This window comes from Catharus ustulatus, chromosome 2 (genome assembly GCF_009819885.2).
Source record: "Catharus ustulatus isolate bCatUst1 chromosome 2, bCatUst1.pri.v2, whole genome shotgun sequence".
In the NCBI taxonomy this organism is placed as follows: Eukaryota; Metazoa; Chordata; class Aves; order Passeriformes; family Turdidae; genus Catharus; species Catharus ustulatus.
This window is the reverse complement of record NC_046222.1, coordinates 46,582,581-46,606,258: the sequence shown is the minus strand read 5'-3', so window position 1 is coordinate 46,606,258 and position 23,678 is coordinate 46,582,581. Positions and strand designations below refer to the sequence as shown.

At 40.5% G+C, this 23,678-nt stretch overlaps 1 protein-coding gene across 1 annotated transcript in view; it reads right to left on the bottom strand.

Moving 5' to 3' along the window:
• DDX10 (DEAD-box helicase 10) overlaps window positions 1–23,678 on the bottom strand; it is a 169,536-nt gene that overhangs the window by 43,602 nt on the left and 102,256 nt on the right. Inside the window, exons 14-16 of the mRNA XM_033053165.2 lie at window positions 22,537–22,650; window positions 20,209–20,370; window positions 3,900–3,956 (exon numbers count right to left, since the gene is read on the bottom strand). Coding sequence (XP_032909056.1) covers window positions 3,900–3,956; window positions 20,209–20,370; window positions 22,537–22,650 — 333 coding nt within the window. The remainder of the gene's footprint in view (window positions 1–3,899; window positions 3,957–20,208; window positions 20,371–22,536; window positions 22,651–23,678) is intronic.

Below are 23,678 nucleotides of genomic sequence, written 5' to 3'. Positions count from 1 at the left end.
CCAAGCTCTTGGATTTCTTCCACAAGTCAGTTTTGAAGCTAGGTAAGAATACCCATCCTCAATTATGTCCAGTGAAAATAGGAAAAAAAATCTCAGTAAGGAATATGTGCTCAAGCTGTATTTCTCTAAGTTTTCAGCAGGCTACACTTTTCATATGGACCTTGGATAAACAGCTTTTGCTCTGCTAGTCAGAGCTTTTGCAGGTTTTTGTTTTGCTTTGGACACCAGCATGGTGTAACTGCTAGGACTGCCAAAACCTGAATCAATGCACCAAACTGTCATGACTGAGCAAGTTTTACCTCCTGACACTGCTTACAGATGACATCCAAATTATTTCTAGCAGATAGCAACTAATGCCTTCTTTTAGGGACTAGTTACCACTTCTTCCATAATGCTGGGAGCTGATAATTGAGGATGACTAGCACATCAATGCTGGGTAGGGAACAGCACTTTCTCCTGACTCCTGCTCTGCTCCCCCCACTTGAAACACAGACCTGTTTATCTGCTCCCAGAAAACTAGTTTCCTAGAAAAACAATTTCCTTTAAAAGAAGAGAAATCAAAATCTTCCTCACTTCATAATTCTCAACATATCAGTAGTGCTCTAAGGCATCAGGGTAGCAAATAAAGGAGAAATACAGTCCTGTTTAGCTTCATTGCAGCTAACACTTGCTATCAGGGCAAGGACTTTTAAATACTGGTTGAAACCTGAAAGTCCTTTATGCAGATTAAGAAATCAGTATGAGGAGATTCTAGCATAAAAAGTGGAAAGCCACGAGCACAGACTGTCCTGCTTGGGGCCAGGGTCTGGCTTCATGGAGTAAAACCCAGCTCCTGTCCTGGGGCAGCTGTCACCACTGCTGCTGCTCAGTGCTTTACTTCTTGCTCAAAAAAATACTTCTTGCCTAATTTTCTCCAGACTATCTTCAAACAAAGAGCATCAAAATTTGTTTGAGGGCTTGAGGGCTGTAATTTAATTAGTACTAAGTGAGGACAAAGTATGTGCTTCTTTCATCTTAAAGTACTGCATTTGTAAATATCACATCAAATTCTCATAAAATGGGAGACAATTAAACATCTTAGGATCAAAAAAATACCAAAACCCTAAATTTCCAGTTTTTCTTCAATAAGAATATATGAGAAGACTTTTTATCTGTTTTCACACAGCCCCTTGCATGAAAATTTAATTAATGGTCATAAATCCCTAGAAATACTTTCTCCAAGGCATCTTTTAAGAGTCTTCACTTTTTACTCAGTTTATTTATTGCATGGAGATTTATCCAAGGTGGAGTCAATAACACTGCAGCTACCTACTCATCTCCTGCTCAGGCACACTCAGCAGAGCGTGCCAGAATTTGGTTAGTCAACTCCAGTTACAGCAAGCCTGGCCTGTCCCAGCACAATAAAAGCTGAGCAAAATCTTCCCTGCAATTGCTCCTGCGGCACCTGAGGAAAAGGGAGGACATCCTTCTCTCCCATGATTTTTCTATTATTTTTTTTTTCATAAGCCCACAAAGAACTATTATTTAATACTAATAATGGGAAAGTAAATTTCTGTTTTGATCATGTCAGACCCTGTGGCTGTGTACTAGCGAAAGACATCCTATAATACAGCAAAATAATACTTTATAACCCAGGGACTTTGTAACCTGAGGGACACATTTAATAAAAGAAACAAGAGGATAAAGCAGATAGATGTGCAAAATAAATTATGAACACAGCTGCTCTGAAGTGACTGGCTACTCACAATTGTTGATCTAGTCCTTTTCTCCAGTTGCTAAACTGGATTAACATGGCTAAAAATACCTTTTCTACTTTTTTGGCTCTCCTTATTGCTTTCCCTTTCATGAAAACATTACTAATTACCAAAGGAGTAATGTATGGCAGAGTAAGTGGGTCACAAGCTCTATTATGAAAGCAGTACTGAAAATATTTTTTTGAACTCCTTATTTAGGGAGCGTATATTTTCTAAACTGGTTCCAATAGTTTCAGTATTTTACTGTTTCGTCCTTCTTTACTCCCCTGGGTATAGTAGGAGCTGCTTGGAGCTGCTAGGAGTCATATATAGTAGGAGTCATATTCCACACAGATTATGGAGAACTTCAACTACTATGGCTTCACGTCTAGATCCTGTGAAGCAGGCAGTGCTTTTAATTAATTCCTCAGACACCCAGCAGACAGAAACTGGCACCTTTATCTACTGTCTACTGCTCCCTTCCACTTCCAGGCGTGAACAGCCCAGGTCCAAGCTGGCAGCCTTTCCCAGTGGAAGCATTTTCCCTGAAATGAGCCACACTGAAAATGACAGGACTTGGCTGCACAGAGCTCTGGCAAGAACAGCCTCTAAACAATAGAAAAAGTCCAAGAGTTTTCATCAAGGAGACATGTCAGCTCCTGAGGCTTGCACCTTCTTGCAGAGAGTGAGCTAAGTGCTTCAGGAATAAAATGAAGCCAAAGCAATAGCAGGTTTGCACAGCTGAAAGAGAGTACTCTCTGAAAGAGAGCATGTGCCAGTCTCACACCACACTAGCACTAGAGTAAATCAGCTTTCCAAGTGCAAGTGCTGCACAGAAGGGAGGCGGAGGTGCATAAAATTGTAGCCTTGGGGCTAAGGCTCCACATCTATCCCATACCATGCCCACAGACACACAGTCCCTCCCACACACAAATCATTCCTCAACAGGGATCAAGTTCATTCACTTTCCAATAGCACTGATGGATTCATTTGCCTGGCCAAGAACAGGATAGATGTACATCAGCAACCAGATCACTTTGAAAGAAATGGATTTTTTTCCACAGCTGCTCAATAACATTTTAGTCCTTAAAAAGAGGCAAAATTAACAAGCAGTATTCATGAATGTGATACAGCCTGATTTGATCAATGTTTTCTCCATTTATTAAGATGTTTGTTAATTATTCATTCCATAATTTTCCTAAAATGCTTGCTAAATACATCAAAAAGTATGCATCTTTATACATTCAATTACAGGCAGAAAATTTCTATTGCTTGATTGGGGAGTCATGATGCCAACAGCTCTCATAGCTTGCCATCTTTGAAGGCAGAATCATACTTAAAACTTAGCAGTAACTAGGCTTTTCATCTGAAACTGTAATTACTTTCCACTTCAGAGTTACATAATGAAGCATCTTCCTATCCTTAAGCCTCCCAGAGCACAGCCAGCTTGCAAAAATTGGACAAAGAACATTATTGATTTTCTCAAGGGAGTAAGATATTTGCCGACTGTCAAGAAGAAACTGTAACCATTCGTGTGTAGCACAAGTAGATGCAGTGTCACACATCACCATGTCCATATTCCAGAAAATCACTGCAGCTGAATGAAACCTCAGTTTATTGCAAACCAAGCAACAATAAAAACCAGAACAGCCTCTAAGAAATTAGTAACGTACACATGAAGAAAAGGATAACACAGGTTTTGTTTGGGTTAATGAGAGGAAGGAATGAACTTCAATGTAAATACTTGCTATTTTTTTAAAAGTTCAGCAGAAAAAGGTTGGAGTGAGATTTGGTACACAAAAAAATAATCTCACTGCCTGCTAATTAAAAACATGACCCGAGTCAGAGGAAAAAAATGGCATCAGTACTTCAGCTAAAATTACAACTCACCTGATATACATAAATTAAGAGCATGAAATTCCAAAAGGATTCCACACATTTTATGTGTTTATACACACACAAACATATATAGTCATGCCTTATCAGAATCCTTCTAACACCAAGTTATTACAACCACATCAGAGCAAGGGAGTAAGACCAGCAAACAGAAAATGCCTTCAAAGAGAAGTTAATCACAACACTGCTTATTAAATAAAGGCATGAAACAATTTAAAAACTGTTTCAAATCTCAACCAGTAGCTCGATCAAAACAACAAAATCCCTTACCTGTGCATTCTTATTCCTGGCTTCTCTCCTTGCTGCTTTTTCTTTTAGCCTCTTCTCCTGAAATAAACAAGATGCACAGTTTTAAAGCAAACACCTGCATTGTTGGTTTTTTTAAATATTTTAAGATTAATGTTGATCCATTCAGGTATTTTTAATGCATATGTTAGACTGGTGGTATTTACCCTACATGTTATTGAAAACAAAAAATGAAAGATCTGAATGAGATACTAGTCATTCTTCTTGCTCTTAAAAGAAATCATAAAACTACAAGAATGATTGAAGTTCATATTTTATCAAGACTTATTACTTTTAAAGGAATAATGCAGCTGAGTAATTTAACAGAGTATTTGTTTGTAAAATAAAGTAGTTAAAATGATACTAAGAGATCCGATTTTTCTTATTTCTCAGTGACTTAAAATGAAATCTAATCCGCTTAACAAACTAAAACACAAATTTTCCTGACTTCAGAATTGCTAAAGTAACTGGGGAGTGAAAGCTAAAACATCTTCTCCCTTTCAAATCTCCATTACCAACAAACACTTTACAAAAGCATTTGCTTAGTAATTGCATTGATTCAGAAACCATAACAAAGTTCTTTTAACCAAAAAGATTCTGCTACAGGAAAATTATCTAAATGCAGTGATAAAACTCATCCAAAGCTGCCTGCTAGATCTGTCTGCATATAGAAGTGCCCAAGATACTTAAATCAAATGACATTTATGGCTGCTTTTTTGTTTATTCTTACACCAACTGAAGTATTATCTCTAATTTATACTGTCAGGTCCTTGCAATTGAACATCCTTTAAATTCTTTATTTCACGAGGAAAGGACAGAAATTCAGATGAGAGCACATCCTCTAGAAAAGCCCATGGCTCCCTCTTCTTGTCTTAGTGATGCTGATGACGGTATTGAAACTGTTTAACGCTAACATAAAAATGTTTCTGAAATTCAACTCAGTTTCTCTGAGCAATATAGGCCATCCTGGCATCAGCACATTTCGAGTTGAGTCCACATAAAAAGAGACATTAACATCAGTCCAGGATCAGCACTTCAGCACAGAGAAGGTTGAAGAGCAGTTACGTATCAGTTCACTCATGGGAGTAAGAAGAAAGCTACAGCTTCAGCAGTCCTGGTGTCATTTCATCACAATGATGCTGCCAAAACATTCTGGTAGGTATCACACAAAGCTGTCTGGAAAAGCAGTGTTTGACTGCAGACATGGGAAAAGGAGAACACAGCTATCAAGCTTTTCAAAATTGGTGTCTAAATTCAGGGGCTTTTGAGACATTTGCCAGCTATGTGACATTTTCTATTCTCCCAATTGCCCAAACTACAGAAGTTTTAGCTTCTTTTCAAATCCCTTTCTGCGTAAGTCAACCTCTTCTCTCCAAAATGAAATAATTCCCCAGTGCTTTGTGCAGAGCTGTCTGACTCAAACAACTCAAAATATGCAGAGTTACATGCCAGGGCCTTAAATGCATGCTGTGAAACAAACAAAAACAAAACAAAACAAAACAAAACAAAAAAAAAACCCAAAAAAAAAAAAAGACCCACCCAAACCAAAAAACACACTACTATAGACAGATCCAGCACAGTTGTCTTATTATTTCTGATACGTTTAGTATAAAAAAGGAAAAAACATTACATTTAATGCCATGAATGCATCATTTGCATCATTTGGGACAACAAAAGCCACCAGGACCAAGTATCAGGTACTGTCTGGTCTACATGTAGCTCTTCCCACAAAGTAGACCTATGCATCGTGGTCATAACATGATCATCCATGTTATGATTCCTTCTCTCCCAAGTCAAATTTATATAAGTTTCTGATTACTTTTACTTATGATTTTCTAATGATTTACTTAAGCTTTCCATTTCCTCCACTTTAAATGGTTTTGCTGCATATTCTCCACTCTTTGGGGTAGCCATTGGGGTTCTCTCATTTTTCTGCTAAAACTGTGATAATATTCAAAGTTTACCCCTCAAAAACAGAAAGAATACAGCTAGAAAGTAATACACCATATGTTGCAACGCAGTTTTTGACTTGGACAGCTTGCAAAATTTTGGATAGAAAAATTCAGATATAAAAATTCTATGGTGTATGAAATGTCAGTGTTTTAACTACAGCTACAGGCTTGAGCGAATATAGCAGCAAAGTTCCTGCTCAAGGGATTTATAACAGAGCACTGAGAAGACAGCTATGAAAGCAGAAGATTGACATAAGGACACAAAACAGGAGTACACAGACAGCATTATATACTTTAGTCTCTAAAGAATGGTGAAGACACAAAAAATTCTGAAGTTAATAGGTCCAGAGACTGAAACAAGGAGCACAAGAGAAAAACAAGACAGAGAAGCAATCACCAAGAGATGCTGTCAAGACCTCCTTTTTTTTCCCAAAGCAGGGAGGAGAGAGGGTTTGGATCCTTGTCAATGAAAAACAAAAGCAGATTTTGCAGAGTGCATGTATGTTGGCACTGAGCTAGAGCTAGAAGGACATTTCAGAAGTCAATGTTCTAATCAGGTCTGCTTCTGCTGCTTGACACTAACACTCTAAACAACACTGGGCATTCACAGGATCATTCCTACTGGAAAGGGCATCAGGGGGTCTCTGGTCAAACCTCCTGCTCACAGAAGAATCAGCTCTGAGGTGAGGTCATGCTGCACAGGGTCTAGTCCAGTCATGTCAAAATCCCAAGGCTGGAGACTGCACATCATCTCTGGTCAGCCTGTGCCACAGCCTGGCTGTTCTCCCACAGAAAAATTCCCCATAAATCCATGCTGAATCTCTTGTTTTAACTTATGGCCATAAGAGAATTTGGTCTGTTTAATTTGTGACGTGTTAATTTACTAATCGGAGCACTCAAGTGAAAAACCATGTAGAAATTTCAGTGTATTCCACACACATATTCACAAACCAGGTTCTGCTCTGATAAAAATATATAAATACAACTCACTATATATCTAATTTCCACAAACCCACAGTGGAATGGTTAGTATTATTCTTTTCATTTAGTTCTTCCTTAATAGTATTATACAGCTCAGAGACCTTCTTGGTCAGCTTTTAAAACTCACTGCAAATTAACTTTTTTCTTCACACTTACAAAGCTACTTAAAAAGGATGGCTACAACCTCAGTAATCAAAGGGATGAAAATTTTTAGTCATTATCATGTAATATGGCTAAATCACTTGGTTTTAAAGAAGAGCTGCAAACCTTCTACCTTTTCTGAACTGGAATTGACAATAGAAACAAAAGGAGCTCCTAAAAGGAGCCCAAACCATGGATAAAGCCATGTCTAATATATGGAAGAGCTACTCACTGTTCTTAACTGTGAAGTTAAGAAGTCTGCCACTGGCATCTTTTCACATTTAATTTCCCCCTCCTTCTACTGTTGGGTTTTAAAACAAAAATTCATGCCCCATTTAATTCTTAAAACTCCAACACACTTAAATAAACATCCTAACACTTGCATTCCATGTTCTCGACTTGAGATAAAAAATAATGAATAGTAGCATGGCAGCTCTTCTAGCTGGTGAGGTCAGAAATATGTGAAAGACACATAAATAGAGAGCTTAAACCCCAAAGTTTTAGTTATAAAAATTAAGTCCAGCAATTTTGAGACTTCTTGCCTCCCAAAGGACATCCCCTCTTCCTTGGACTCCCTTCTTTCTACATTTAAGAGTTCATTTTACTTTGTACAGAGGGTTTACTGCAATATTAAAAAATACAGCATTTATTTCTTTATTTCTATTATGAACAGTTTTGTTTCATATAGTAATTTTCCTTTTAGTTTTTTTTATGTGTAAAAATTTTGTGCAATAAAAGTCTCCTTTCTTCTAAAGAATTTATGCATAGGTCAGATTTACATTCAGTAAATTATTTTAGTTGGTGATAAGGTGCAGCTTTTCCACCCTAAAATTTCACTGACCTCTTCTATTTCCTTACCTGAAGGCAAACAAAAGTTCCACTCAAGACAACTAATGCATATTACAGCATATTTAGCTCCAATAGCATTAAAAAAGCCTATGGCAAATCTATTTCCTGTAAAAATTTCATGCTTATCTGAGTCCTCTGGAGTATTTTTATTTAAATACTCAAGAACTCCCTCAGGTTTTGATCCACCATTTTAGCACTAGATTTTTAATAACTATTCCTTTACATACTGATGCCATATTTTGGAGGTACCAACCCACACTATTTAACTGCTGAGGTAATTGTCTACCACACACCAGATCTTTGCAGGTGACCAAGTTCTGGAACAAATCACTCCATTGTCTGGAAAAACCTGTCTATCATTTGCAAATACATATTGATCAATACTGGAACCTGATACCATGTCTTGATACCTGACTATGTCTTGTTATTTTATTGGGACACAGCTAAATTCAGTCAGTGGTGCAGGAGAACACAGAGTTGCTCAAAAGTTCACAGCAGCTCTCATACAGTAGGATTGCCATAGCCAAGAGCTGGTCTCCACCAAAATTTTGAAGCACAAATGCACTCTAAAAACTGACTTAATAAACATGTTTCTCACATTTTTCTTCTCCAAGATTTCACACCAAGCTTGAATTGTTTACATGCTCATGGCCATCACTACATTTATATTGCTATGTAGTTTAATATTTCTCCTTACAGAGACTAGAAAACCATCAACATGCATGCATTTCTTCAACTACCAAAACAAACTTACATTCCTAGCTCAAAGATAAAACTGAATCAACTTATTAGTATTTATTTGAATATTATTTTTTTTAAATATCTGGAAATTAAGTATAAAATTGGTTGCTATTAAATAAACAAGTCTTAGTATCTTCAGGAAAAAAAGTTGTGAATTTTTTTTTAATCTCAATATCTGGTTTTAGAAACCTATTAAATAATCTCTTCAAGCAACAAACTATATAAACATAATGATATAGGCCTCATCTGTAAAGTTGATATTTACTTTAAAGGCAGGGAAACTGAAATACCTACTAATCACCAATTTAAGGCAACACAGAGTAGGCATCAAAGACACGTGAAAAACAGCATAGGGACAATCTCAAACATTAAACGAGCACTGGAAAAAGTCCTAGATGCAGTGGCAAAAAGGCATTCTCATTAAAAAGAAGAAAACAGGAGCTAGCAAAAACTGATCTTTCAAAGGACATTCTTGGAACAAAACCAACACAGGAAACCAGTGGACAAAGATCAAAACTCTTCCTTTCCCACTTAGACCTGAACACACTGACTATGTTTTAAGGATAGAGAAGTTTTTTAAAGCTTTTAAGTGAGTTGGTTTAAACATGTGCACTCACAGCCCAGAGAGCCAAACATGTCCTGGGCTGCATGAATCTGCTGGAGTGAGTCCAGAAGAGGGACAACAGGATGATCAGAGGGATGGAGCTCCTTTCCTAAAAAGACAGGCTGAGACAATTGGGATTGTTCAGCCTGGAGAAGGCTCTGGAGAGACTTAATTGTGGCTTTGCAGTAAGTCAGCTGGAAAGGAACTTTTTACAATGGCATGTATTGGGCAAGACAAGGGGTGAAGGTTTGACACTGTGACTTAGATTAGTTTAGATTAAACATCACAAAGAAATTCTTTATTGTGGAGTGGTGACACTGAACCTACATGTACACAAACACATACAATGAGAGACAAAGGTAACACTAATTCAAAATACAGCTTCAACAGAATCATATGTTGAATGAAGTTGGTTAACACTGTTTAAAAGTAATGTTTAAAGCTCTGAACTAAAATCTTAACAACAATCAATGGAAATTACACTGCAAACCATGGTAATACATTCTAGAGAAAAGTAGAGGAACATGGCCAATGATGCCCTTTATCTCATTTTGTGGCTGCTTTAGGTTTTGAATGGATGATGCCATTTAAGAGTGGAAAATTCATTACCTGTAGAGATCACAGGCTCTTGAGCTGTCTTAACACAGCCATCCATAAGGAAACAACCAGCTCAAACACCAGGTCTAAGACAAGGCATTAAAACCCGCACGTATCTGTGCCCGATCATGCAGGTGCCCAGCAGTAGGGAGATCCTCATCAAGCAAAGGGTGCTCCTGTCAGAAGCTGCAAGGTTGCCTCACAGAGCCTGACAGACAGAGGTCAGTGTTTTGGGCAGCTGTTCAACTACGTCCTCCAGCAGAACAAGCAGCCTGGCTTGGAAGCTCCCTTACAGCACTAGGGCTGGTAAAGGCTCACTTAGTTATGACTAAACTACTTACAGCCTCCACCCACAGCTGTGTCTTCCTGGCATTCATTTGATTAGTGTGTACACAAACCAGGGTTCAAGCCTGGTGCTAGTAACGCCAAGGTTGTGGGTTCAATTGACATATGGGCCATTCACTTCAGAGTTGGATTCAATAGTCCTCGTGGGTTCCTTTCAAATCAGAATATTCTGTCACCTGTGATCTCATTTTCTTATTTTTCACACCAGTAAGATGAGGTCAAGAACTCTGATTTTGCTGCAATACTCTTAGAAAACATCCAAGGACACTTCAAGCTCTAAGAGTAGCCCATTCAGCTGTTGAAGTGAAAGATAAACAAGCAAGCCCTTGCCTTCACTGGCACTAGAGGGAGACCAGATGGATGCTGCTGCTAAGGTTGAAACGGGATGCTTGTCAACCCACTTCTCAATGTCCATCCCCCTTATCTTAATAGCTGTGCATCTGGAGCATAACAGCAGCACTGCCTGCACACAAAAGCTATGGCAGGGCTCAGATAGGCTTTCTAACAAAGTAATACTTTGATTTATTTTACACATCTCTCCATTTATACCTTTCTGTGCTGTTCAGCTGAGTGCTCCTCTCAGCAGTAACCTCCTCCCCTTTTTATTTTGCTCCTATGCTGGCATATTCTTTACATGAGAGAATTTTATCATTCTTACTCAGCACCACATTAAACCAAGTGTACGCATGGTAATCTGACAAATTCCATCTCAAAGTGCAGGACTATTCAGGTGCTTTACTTAATAAAGAGCATAATACTGCACTGCAATTTTTTTACCCCTTCAGATTACTTCCTTGGAAATATGATGCAGCCGTTCCTCAGAATTAATCTAATGGCTGATTTCAAACTAAAAATACTGTTTTTCATGGGAGCATTTATCTTCAACCATCTTGAATGTCTTGTGTTATATAACATCTATTTATAAAATAAAGAAAATTCCTGGGGAGTCTTTTCCATTTCTTGAGCATGTTATATGGTATTCAATGATTTATTACAACGCACTACAACTTTTAGAACTATTTTATAAAACTATAAACCAAACATGTTTAAATCATAACTACTCTGTCATCAACAGAAATCACTTGCAAAAGCAGGGAGGTGGAGCCTAGAGTTCCATTTGGAATAGGGCTGCCAGAGGAAGAAGTCCTAAGGTGCTCTCCCCCGAGAGTTTTCCCACCTGAGCCACAGCTCAGTCAAGGCATAGGGTGAGGATTGTGGCAGGGACCAGAGGTTGGAGAGAGATAAAGGCTAAATAGCATGTGACACCAGGAAGCAAACCCCAAGGAATGCAGTGCAGCATGAGATAAACCAGTGGTAGGGATGCCCTGAATGTAGAAATGAGCTATTTGTAATTTTGTAATGATATCCTGTTACAACTGAGACAAAGACAAGGAGGAGAAAAAATAATACAGTAATAAAGTGAATAGAAATACAGTTGCCCTAAATGAGCAGTAAGAAGCAGAAGATGTGAACTCATAAGTCACTGACAGAAGAACACTAAAGGAACCACACAAGCACAACCTTGGAAAGGTCCACACAGAACTTTGTAACTGATAAGAAAAAGAGAAAACAGGTTAGCTATGTTTATCAGCCTCATGGGAAAGAGGAAACTTAAAATGGAATATTTGAAAGGCACTATGAGACTGAGCAGAAAGACCAGTACATGGAAAAACCCAAGGTCAGTGACTACACAAGGGCCCTATGATGTAAGGATGAAATTAGACAAATTTAGGGTCCACTCTATTATTTAATGTATTGATGAATGTGCTTATCGGTCAAAGGAGGGAGATCTTAGTCCTGCTGGTAAACATAAGCCCTTACCAGCCAACAAGAAGGAAGCTTGTGCTGCCTGTGCTGTGCACATTCATGTGAGTGCATGTTCTCTTGTCTCTGTGGACATCCACAGAGTGTCTTGTGTGTGCCCCTCTGTGCAGTACATGTGCAGGGGGCTCATTCTGCAGCCTGGAACAGCAGCAGCCTTCATCAAACACTCCTGCAGACAAAACCACCTGAGTTTGAACCCAAGGGATTTGGCTTCCCTTACCAGTCTGCAATCTCCCATTTTCAAAAATGAATTTTAATCAGAATTCAAAATTCTCTTCATGAAACTAAAACCTATTTATTTGATAGTCCTTACATAAAGTCTGGTACAAAGAATCTTCTCTTTCAGCCTTGGAAACAGTTAACAGAGTAATAATATTTGGGAGGGCAAACACACAAAGGGTAAAACATCGCTGCATTTCCTCCTCATTAAAATTATCCACTGTGCCACTAACAAATGCACTTAGGGTGCGGGAGACAAACCAAAGAGAGGTATTCTGTTTCAGCATAGTTTCTAAAATAATTCTGTATTTTCTGCTGAATTAGGAACAGCATAAGCAAAACTTTGAGAATGTACATAAATACAAAAACTTCAAGTGGTACAAATCGAGATCATTGCAGTGGCACAGGGGCCACAAAATATCTCCAGATTCCTTTGAGCAACATCAGTATCCCCAGAAGATTGTGCAAGCAGTCTCAAAAATAGGAAGTATATATTACATTTAAAATACAGACTTGTGGTACAGTGCAGTACCTTCTGAAAGGTCCCCTGTCACCTGCAGTCTGAGTAATTTCTCTATAAATATATTTGTTTAAGTTCTAGGGAGGTACAGAACTACTGCATCTTGCAGTATCAGACCCCTGAAGACAGTCTCAGCTTGATTGCTAATAATACTGCCCAAATAAAATTGTATTTTAAAAATTATTCCGAGCCTTCTTCTCACATTTATCGTTCAAAATTCCCAACATATCTTACTCCTGGGAAAGAGAAGTAAGAAATAAGGTTTCTATTCATTTTTCCTTCAGCATCAATGGGCATTTTTCTGAGCTTGAGTTAGTATAGAGAAAGAGAGGTAATTAAGAAGTGACATGAATCCCTCTCTGTCACTATTTTCTTCCTAACAACACTGCATTTTCAGCTGAAAACTTGAAAAATGGAGTGCCAAAACATGTTCTGAATAGTTTATTCACTTTTCCCTTTATTGATGTTTATAACATTTTACACATTTCAAATGGCTGTCATTAAATAGCCATTAATGCAGAATTCTTTTCACATCATCTTCATCAGTGTTGCTGTCCTACCCTTGTGCTCAACCACTAAAACTCACTTTGCTTCCAAAACTTCAGTAAGCATTAATCACACGACAATTATATCTCAGAGTTTTATTTACTTTCATCCAGTGGATTTTTAGTTCTTCCGTATTCGCAGAGGAAGGAGAGGATAATAAAATGTGAGACTCATGAAGGAAACCTAATTACAGTAGTTTCACGAATACAAGCCGCACGGATTATAAGCCGCACCCCCGGTGCCTCGACAATGTTGCTGTCTTTGTCAATAGATAAGCCGCACCCCGAATATTAGCCGCACTTTCGTTCGTCGCGAGAATCCGTGCGCAGCTTTCACAAATCGGCCAATTAGTAACAGGATCGCGGCATAGAGGGCTTTACTGGCTCGGGGCGGGGCCAGGAAGGCTCGGCCCGCTCATGGTTGCTAACGAGGCCGGCCGGGTGGTGCTGCAGCCGCCGCCGGGCTCACTGGCCCCCCTCTCCCGTCAGCACCGCCTCGCCGCTGCGTTTACGTACTCGCCCTGCCGGCGGACCAGCCACTGCCGCCGCTGGCAGGCATGCCGGCCGCCTCGCCGCTGCGTTGTTTACGTACTCGCCCTGCCGGTGGGCCAGCCACTGCCGCCGCTGGCAGGCATGCCGGCCGCCTCGCCGCTGCGTTGTTTACGTACTCGCCCTGCCGGCGGGCCAGCCACTGCCGCCGCTGGCAGGCATGCCGGCCGCCTCGCCGCTGCGTTGTTTACGTACTCGCCCTGCCGGCGGGCCAGCCACTGCCGCCGCTGGCAGGCATGCCGGCCGCCTCGCCGCTGCGTTGTTTACATACTCGCCCTGCTGGTGGGCCAGCCACTGCCGCCGCCGCCGGGCTCGCTGGCCCCCCTCTCCCGTCAGCACCGCCCCGCTGCCGCGTTCCCTAGCCCTGCCGGCGGGCTGCCGCCGCCTGGCTCGCCGGCCGCGCCGCGCCGCGTTCCCTAGCCCTGCCCGCCGCCGCCCGGCTCGCCGGCCGCGCCGCGGTCCCTAGCCCTGCCGGCGGGCTGCCGCCGCCCGGCTCGCCGGCCGCGCCGCGTTCCCTAGCCCTGCCCGCCGCCGCCCGGTTCGCCGGCCGCGCCGCGTTCCCTAGCCCTGCCGGCGGGCTGCCGCCGCCCGGCTCGCCGGCCGCGCCGCGCCGCGTTCCCTAGCCCTGCCGGCGGGCTGCCGCCACCGCCGCCCGGCTCGCCGGCCGCGCCGCGCCGCGTTCCCTAGCCCTGCCCGCCGCCGCCCGGCTCGCCGGCCGCGCCGCGTTCCCTAGCCCTGCCGGCGGGCTGCCGCCGCCCGGCTCGCCGGCCGCGCCGCGTTTCCTAGCCCTGCCCGCCGCCGCCCGGCTCGCCGGCCGCGCCGCGTTCCCTAGCCCTGCCGGCGGGCTGCCGCCGCCGCCGCCCGGCTCGCCGGCCGCGCCGCGCCGCGTTCCCTAGCCCTGCCGGCGGGCTGCCGCCGCCGGGCTCGCCGGCCGCCCCCTCCCATCTGCACCGCCGCCGTGTTTCCTCGCCCTGGCCGGCACTGCAGGCCCCCGCACCGCCGGGCTCCCCCATGCTGCTGGCCCCGATTCTGCTGGGCTTCCCCCGCTGCCAGGCAGCCCCACCCGCCGGCCTTCCTGCTTCTGCCATGCTCCCCTGCACTGCTAGCCCCAGTTCTCCCGGGCTCCCCCGCCCTACTGACCCGGCTCTGCCGCCCCCCTGCCCTGCCCTGCTGGCTCAGGCTCTGCCGCCCGCCCCCCACACTGCTGGCCCCACCTCTGCCAGGCTTTCCCACCTCTGCCGGGGCCGGCCGGGCTCCAGCTTGGCTTGGGGCTGCCGCGGGCTCTCACTTCCGTGTTGGCAGCTTTTAGAATTTTGTTAATGTATTAGCCGCCCCGGAATATTAGCCGCACTTCCGGGTTTCCACCAAAATTTTGGTCAAATTGGTGCGGCTTGTATTCGTGAAATTACTGTATAGTGTAGATGCTTTGCAAGTTGCCACAAGCCTTAAGGCGCTGCAACAGACAACTCTTCTAATCTGAGCATCTCATGAATGCATCAAAACAATTTCTGATCATACAGGAAACTGTGCTCATTTAAATTACATTCACAAATAGATTTAAAAGCAATGGCCTATCGATACTTTCTGAATAGTTTTGTTCTTCATCAGAAACAGTTTTGCAAGCAAAGTTCATAATATGTTTAAGTGACATGTTCTCCTTAAAAAAAATAAAAGTTATTTTGGAGATGTTTTGATTTTAAGAAGTTCACTTTTTTTCCCTCAGAGACCTCTAATCTTCAAGATTATACTGCAGAAACTATAAGAAAGGGATTCTAAATAGAAAATTACCTATAAAATTACAAGCTTTATGAAAACACTGGGTTTTTTACATCCACTCATTACGTAAATCAAAACCTGAACCCAACTGTCAGATAAAAAAACCCAGATGAAATAACATCTGCATTTATAGCCTTCTGTAAATTGTTTTGTTATTGTAAGTTGATTTCAAAGCCAATGCAGAGACTTCAAGAATTAACACACATTCAGCTTAAGGGGACTTTATGATTACATGTACATAACCATGTATCAGACTGCTACATTTGATTTACACAGAATGAAAATGCATTTGTCTCTAGTGGTCTGCTGTTAATAACTTTAATAAACATAGCATGTTTCAAAATTTGATTTAAAGAGAAGAAAAAAAAAAAAAGACTGCCACACACCAGGAGACAACACCAGGTATCAGCTGCAGCAGAGAAGAAAGGAATTAAGAAGAGGAAATATGAATCAAGATATATTTGAAACTTTATGTAAGCGAAGAAAGAATGTAAGTTAGTAAGAATGTATGTATGTAAGTAAGAAGAAAGTTAAGTTGATGAAAACATTAGGCAAAGATAAAAAATTAAGCAAAAGCAGAAAGGAAAGATTCAGCCATTGAAGGAGAATTTAGCAGTAGAGGCAGAAAAACCAGAAACAGAGTTGTCACATCTGATATTGGAACATGTCAAATAGACAAAGTTCCTCAGCAGTCTGCTTGTAGGAAGGAAATTTAAACAAAGATGGGAATTAAACAATTAGCATTACTGCAGAAAGGACAGATCAGATAACACTTCATGTTACGACATGATGTATTTTGGCTCATAGTGAAGCATAGAGGATTTTAAAAGAAGCAATGACAGTCACAAGTGATGGATTTAAGACTTTGTATAAAGAGTTCTGCTGAATGCCAGCAAAGGGATATATAAGATGGGATTAAAGTATGTGACTAAAAAGTTCCTCTTTCAATGACACAAGAAAGGGCACCAAGACATCCACAACATCCAAAGTCATGAAAACAAAGTTGCCTAGTCTTTTTACTGCTTTCATATCCTTTACTGGTAACACACTTGAATATTCATCTTTTAGGTTTCACCCTCTCCCTCCAAATAATGGTAAGAAATAACTTGCACCATTTGCCTGTCAGGTTTAGATAAACAAACAAACTTTTAATAGAAAATTCAGACAATCATCAGGTACCTGATCTGGCATAGTTCTTCTTCTTTCATATCACTGAGATGTAAGCCAAAGATTCAAACTCAATGAATATCTGCTGCTGAGCAATTATCTTTTGGGAAGGGAAACCTTATGAGGTGGGAGAATTTATAAATACCATTAAATACCATTGAGAAGTCACTGTGAAAATGGTCATGTAACTCATTTACTGTGACGAAGTTCAAATTTTCCCCTGGCATTCTTTTGTTAATGAAGGACAGATGGCTCGTCCCATCAACAACACAAAAAATTCCAAAAACATTAGTGAAGAAACAATGGCTGAAATGGCTAAAATAATGTTTATCTATGACACTTATCTATGATTTCTGAATTATGCCATAGAACTTCCCCCTACAGTGTGACATTTACAAATTACACATTTTCTGGCAATGAAAAAATTAAGTAGCAACTTCTCCACCTAGTAACTATAGCTTCTTCATGAATCACTAGAAGAAGGACCAGCTTAAGATGACCCAAGAGAAAGGAAGCATGCCTGGCTCTCCTTGGATGAGACAAAAGAGCAAGGCTCAGCATATCTTCCTATAATTACTACTACAGCTGTTTCCTAATCAGCAGCAGTTGACTGTCAAGAATCCCAAACATAAATGGATTACTTAATAACAAGGCAGAGAAAGACAATCAGCCTTACCTTATATAGCTTATATTAATTAATACATGAAATGAATTGGTATCCTGAATGCCTTTTGTAGTGAAGAGAGAGCTTCATCTTTAAGCACAAGGTTAGTGAGACAACAGGAAAGCAAATGAGGTTCTACCAGAGTAAAACCTATCACCTTCCTGCCCCTTCTTTCATTGCAAGTTTCATCTCATTGAAATTTGGATGTTAGGGCTCTAAACTATAAGACTATTTCAAAAATTAAATGACAATCAGGTTACTGAATACTTCATTATGTACAGAGAATTTATATATGAAGTATTTTTCACCTCACTGTAGTTTCAAATAAAGAATCTGAACAATATCAGATGTGTGTCAGTCATACAATGACTGAATGGTAGCCCTTACAACTAGACAACAATTTCAAACAGAGGTCTTTTTTTTTCATCTATTTCCTTCTTTTTTATATACTATCATTTACTTCATTTCATAAAGGATAATAGGTAGAGTGTGAAAAACACTCATGCACTAATCTTCAAGAAGCTTCACATATGACATTTGCCATAATTACAAAAAAAGCCCCATAACATTGATGTGGCCAGGCGATTAATTTTGTCTGATTCAGTTTTGAAAAGAGGTATTCTCTTTTCATAGTATCTCCACAGCTGAAATATTTTTCTTCAACGCAGGGAAACATCTGTTTAACATCATTTGTTCTCCTCAGCACTATAATGTGTTAACAGACCAAGAGATGAAGTATTGCATCATCCACGTCTGATGTCAAACCTACAACAGCGTTACTGGAAGCATATGCATTGCTAGTGAATAACAGATTGATTGCAGAGTCACAGATTCAGTCTCTCCTTCCTTGTTCATTAAGTACATCCTTGAAATCTGATGGCATTGACTATTATTTCACTTAGAGCACAGAAAACATTATTTCTTTTCACCTCTTTAGCAACCATTTGCTAAAGATGAGGTGAGATTTTTAGTATTTGTCAAATGACTGCAACAGGACTAGAGGAACAGACTTTCAAATCACAGTAATTTCACGATTACAAGCCGCACTGACTATAAGCTGCATCGCCGGGTGTTGACAAACATTTCATTCTTTGTCCATACACAAGCTGCGCCCAATTATAAGTCGCTCTGTCATTCCCAGCAAGGACCCGCGTGCAACAAAGTTGCCAAATAGTAACAGAATCGTGGCATGGCAGGGTTTACTGGCTCAGCTCGGGCCATGAGGGCTCTGGGCTGCCGACGGGGTCGGGCAGCCCATCTCGGAGCTGCTGCTTGGCGGGGTCACTCGGGGCTGGCCGCTGCCAGGCTCGCTCGCCCCAGCCCGGCGCTGCGCCACAGTAGCAGGGAGGCACGGAGCCCGCCGGCACCTGCAGCAGTGGTGGGAGGCAGGGATGGAGCCTGCTCACACCCATGGCGGCGGTGGCAGGAGGGGAAGGAGCCCACTGGCACCCACGGCGGCAGCACGCGGGGACGGGAGCCCTCCTCCGCCCCCTGAGCCGCGGGGCCAGCAGGAGGGAGGTCCCCAGCCTCTCTCCGGGCTGTGCTGCCTGAAGGAGGCTCGAGCTCCCCCGCCTTCCCCCAGGCGCTGCCGGCACTGAGCCAACTCCACCTGCAGCGCAACAGAGTAACCAATTTGTAACAATCGCGTAAATCCAGGGTTTTACTGGCAGGTGCTCGACTTGGCAGTTTGCTCTGACTTGGTTTGCACTTCACATATTAGCCGTTCCTGAGTGGAAGTCACATTCCCGGTGTGGGAGCAAAATTTTGGTCAAAATGGTGTGGCTTGTAATCGTGAAATTACTGTAAATGTGTGACGCATGCTTTCGCATTAGCTAGGATGCTTCATATCCAAAACATAACTTGAAGATTTCACAAATTCCTTCCAAATTATTTTGTTCAAATTCAAACCCTCACAAACACTGGAAGAACTTGCACTAGTTACTAACAATCAGTGGAAGTCAAACAGAATTAAGTCAGTATTTACAGAGCAGGGCAATAAAACAATGCTTTTTAACACTGGAAATTTGAAGCTTTGTGTATAAATCAGGCCTTTAACAACATGTAGTCCTGGGATCTTAGATGTATCCATTATCTGGAGAATGCCATATCCATCTCACAATCACTAACAGAATGACCCTTGAGCTCAAAGACATACAGCTGTCTATATGACAGGTACACAGCAAGGTCAGAAAACCTTGCTTTGGCCCATAACAAGTAACAGAGAAGCAGTTGGAAAACTTGTGGTCTGCAACTTAAAGGTTTTTAAACACCGGAGAGAAGCCAGACTGCAGATACTCTTTCAAGTCACAACCAAAACCATATCATGTAGTTTGAGTAATTTGTTAAGTAAATTCCGATAGCCCTAACAACAATGACACAAAAAGCAAACACTGGTCTAGCTGAAATGCAATACTAAATGTTGAACAAACGGTAGTCTAAAGACATTTCAGAGATACTCTTTCACTGCCAACAGGTTTTAGAGCACATATGCCTAATAATACTTTCTTTTGGTGAAACAAACCCTTCCAGTGAACACTGCTTAAAAATAAAAATATACTCTTAGTAAATTCACCAAATTTTAAAGTTGTAAATAAAACTCCACTGTAATCAACACTGAATGGTGAATAAGGCTTTGTGGTATCCAGCTACTTACATTAAAACAGTCTTCCTATGAGGAGTGTAGTCCTAAAGAAAACTGAAGAATTTAAATGAACTTGTATTACACGCTTATTTCACAATGTATTTAAGTATTTCTCTTCACTGAGCAATCCACAGCACAGTGTTTCTGTACTTCAGTAACTGAGGTAGAAATCAACTTACCCTATGTTTTTCCTTTACTTTCTTCCTGTATTCTTCTTTGTCAAATTTGTCTTCTTCACGCAGTATTTCTTTCGCTTTATCTAGGTTGATACCACTGGCATCATCATCTTCATCTGCTTGCGCCAAATTGGATTTTTGCACAGGTGGCCACTGCTGCACTAACTGAATTAGAGATGCCAGCAAGAAAAATAATGGTTAGAATAATTTTTTCCATATCACACTTTTGGTGCCCTAAATATTCCAATACATTATTTTTCCAGACTAGATAAAAAGGTCATCTGCAAAGCAAAAAACTTAACAAGTCTTATTTAACATCACATTCAGTTAAAAATTACTATTTTAAGTAGTGTCTCTATTATATCACGTTACTATTTGGTGAATTCACTTGAATCTAGTCCCTTATTTTGTCCTCTTTCCTGATCAGAACAAGTAATTTCTAATCCTGCTAGTTATCTGGGGAGAAAAAACTACTTGCCCTCAAGAAATGACTCTCAGAAAAAAAGTGTGAGTAAATCTAAACAGTACTTTTCATGTAAACAATCAACACTCCAATATATTAAACAAGACAAAATTAGACAAGCCTTTATTCCAGAGTACATAAAAAAAGGCCTGCAGATCCATGTTTTGAGGAAAGCAAGGAGAACAGACATGGAAGGGTTTTTTGATTATTGTACTAAGACTGTACTGGAAATGTTTGATGATTTCTGCTGATGAAGTGTTTGATGGACGACACACTGAACACATCCAGCTTCCCTTAAATATCTGAAACTCTAAATGCAAGACAAAGACTACACATTCACGAAAAAATATCCCTATCTATCTTACGACCTAGTAGCTTATACCTCGTGGTATGAGCACACACCATCAAGGGAAAAATCTTTGCAAAATCATTTTTGCTCATGGATTGGTAGAGTACTACCACTTGAAAGGAAAGTACAAGGCAGAAAATATAGAATGTTTTTCAGTACAAGTGCGAAACCAAACACATTTAGGACTCCCTAATGCACACAGGCTGTTTATTTAACAGGTACAGATAAATCCAACCCATTCTTTTCACATCCTTTTGTAAAATTGAGTTTGTGTAGTTGTATTTTCTAGGAAGATACATTTTTATGTGGAATAGAACAGTAAAATTCCAAAGCACTATTTTACATAGCTCAGAAAAAAAGAGCAAGGACAACATCCATAGATGCAAATTTTGTGTTTCCTTAAATGTCACCCATTTTCTATTGTATTGCTTTTCAAATTAACATCTTTGTGATTATTTTTCTCTCCATCCTTGCTCCTTTTTGCTTCACTGCATAGATAAAATTCATATGTAAATGTTTTAGGTAAGTTGAGACAACAGCTTCTGAATGTCTAAAAATATCTGACATTGTAGTTTTCAGTCAATGGGGCAACCTCTAAAACCTTTTACATTCTGTCTAATGGTAGTAATTATGTATATGGCTATACTCCCCTCACCTGCAATATAAAATGCTTTATTTAGTCAGAAAAAAAGCAAATTATATACTTGTAAAGGTCACCTCTCTTTCAGTTTATGCCTTACTGAAATTACTATAAAGAAAGGGGGAAAAAAAAGCTCTACTTTTTATCTTAGTGCTGGAACAGGAAAAACAACATGCACAGCATGTGAAGCTGTGAAATCAAATGACAGAAAAGTTCATGGAATGTGGACACATGCTAGTGAAGTTATTTCCGCAGGGAAACCCTAGAATGACTAGCATCCACAATCGTTCCTTTCAGTATAAAGTCATTAAATTTTTCCATTGTTCTATTAAAAGAGCAAATCAAGTAACTGGCAAATTTCCAAGCATTGCTATGTCAGTTCCAGTAGATCAAAATTTGGTACTTCCCTAGCTTTTCTAACAAAAATTTTAATCTAGAAATAGTGAATGCTGGGAAGAAAACCAGGGTCTTTTTTTAATTCAAGTACATTAACTCAAGACTTTGGGGAGCTTTGGCAAACAGTTACAGGAAAATTGGTTTACATTTCTGTAAGAAAAAAAGCCATGCTCTTGATTCCACCTGAAATTGAAGATAATAGGCAGAAAAGAGATACAGTTCTGTACATCCACTTACAGCTCTCATACAAGTATCTTACAAATACAAAGATGAGAAAAGGTCAGTGCTCAACATTTCTCTTTTTCCCAATGGAACAGAATTCTAAATGGAAGCTGAACTATTTAGCAAAATGTAAGCCAATTACAAATACCACACATTTTTTAGAAGCATGTCTTTTTATACAGATATAAAGTACATTTTTGACTTCACAAAAACTGCAACTTCAATTCTCACCAAAATACAATTACTTTTAAGGGATCTTACCTCTCCTTCTTCAGTAAAAACTATTTTTGTGTTAACTTTAAATTTCTTCTTCAAGATTTTTTTGGCTTCTTGGGTCTTAGTTGTTTTTTTCTTCATCTTTGATTTTGACGTGGTCTGCATAAAAGAAAGTAAGTTTTCTTATTTTTACTAGTCATAGAGTATATACTTCAAACCTTCTTAAAAGTAATTTGATGTATTAAAATTTAATTCCTAAAACATGAGTAAGACTAATTTCCAGTAAAAATCAGCCAGCAAACCTTTTCATAAAAGCATTTTAAGCAGGTCGTATTATCAGAAATTAATTTACTCGGATAAAAATTCAGCATAATTTAAATCCTGTCAGCGCCAGGAGATCTGGCTCATTCAAATCTCACCAACCTTTTAGGGACAAGGACACTATATTTACCAGCTTATGCTGGTAGCAAGCCTCACTGCACAAGAAACACAGTATAAGCGACTCGAAGACATTAACTACAACTGATCAGATACCAATTTCATCTCACTTGTCATCACATTGTCCCCAGGCACTGCAGTAAACCAGTTTTAGCTATCTGTGTGTCAATGAATGCCACAAGTGGTCATGCAAGAATACTCCCACTTCATAACTTTTGTCTCTTGCAGAACATCCAGGAGGCGTTTACCAAACCTAGTATGAAGCGCTATTTAAATATCACAGAAGTTACTAGCATCATAAAAGAAAGTAGTGAAAAAAGTGGTGAAGACACCAGAGCAACTAATGAATGAATCCACAGAACCCATGAAATCCATGATGGCCCATCTAAGTTTCCCCAAGAAACTCATCTGGCGGTAACATCATGGAATTAAAGCATGTGGAGATTGACCACCCCCAACTCTTCTTCCAAGAACTCTCCTTTCAAGAACAAAGGCTGAATGTGTTCCAGCATCTACTGGGGCACAATACACAGAAGACATTTTAAGCATGAACTGACATTGCAAAATCTATTTTGAAGCAGAAAAATATTCTGAAGGAAATACATGGAGACTCCATAGGAGAAGGCCCACAACTCATTCATCATCCCATAAAGACTGCAATCTCTCCACTACTCAGGAAAAAGTGCCTGAAAAACAGTCACTAAACTGTCTAAACTTCTAATAAATAACAGAAAGCAGTGAAAGCAACC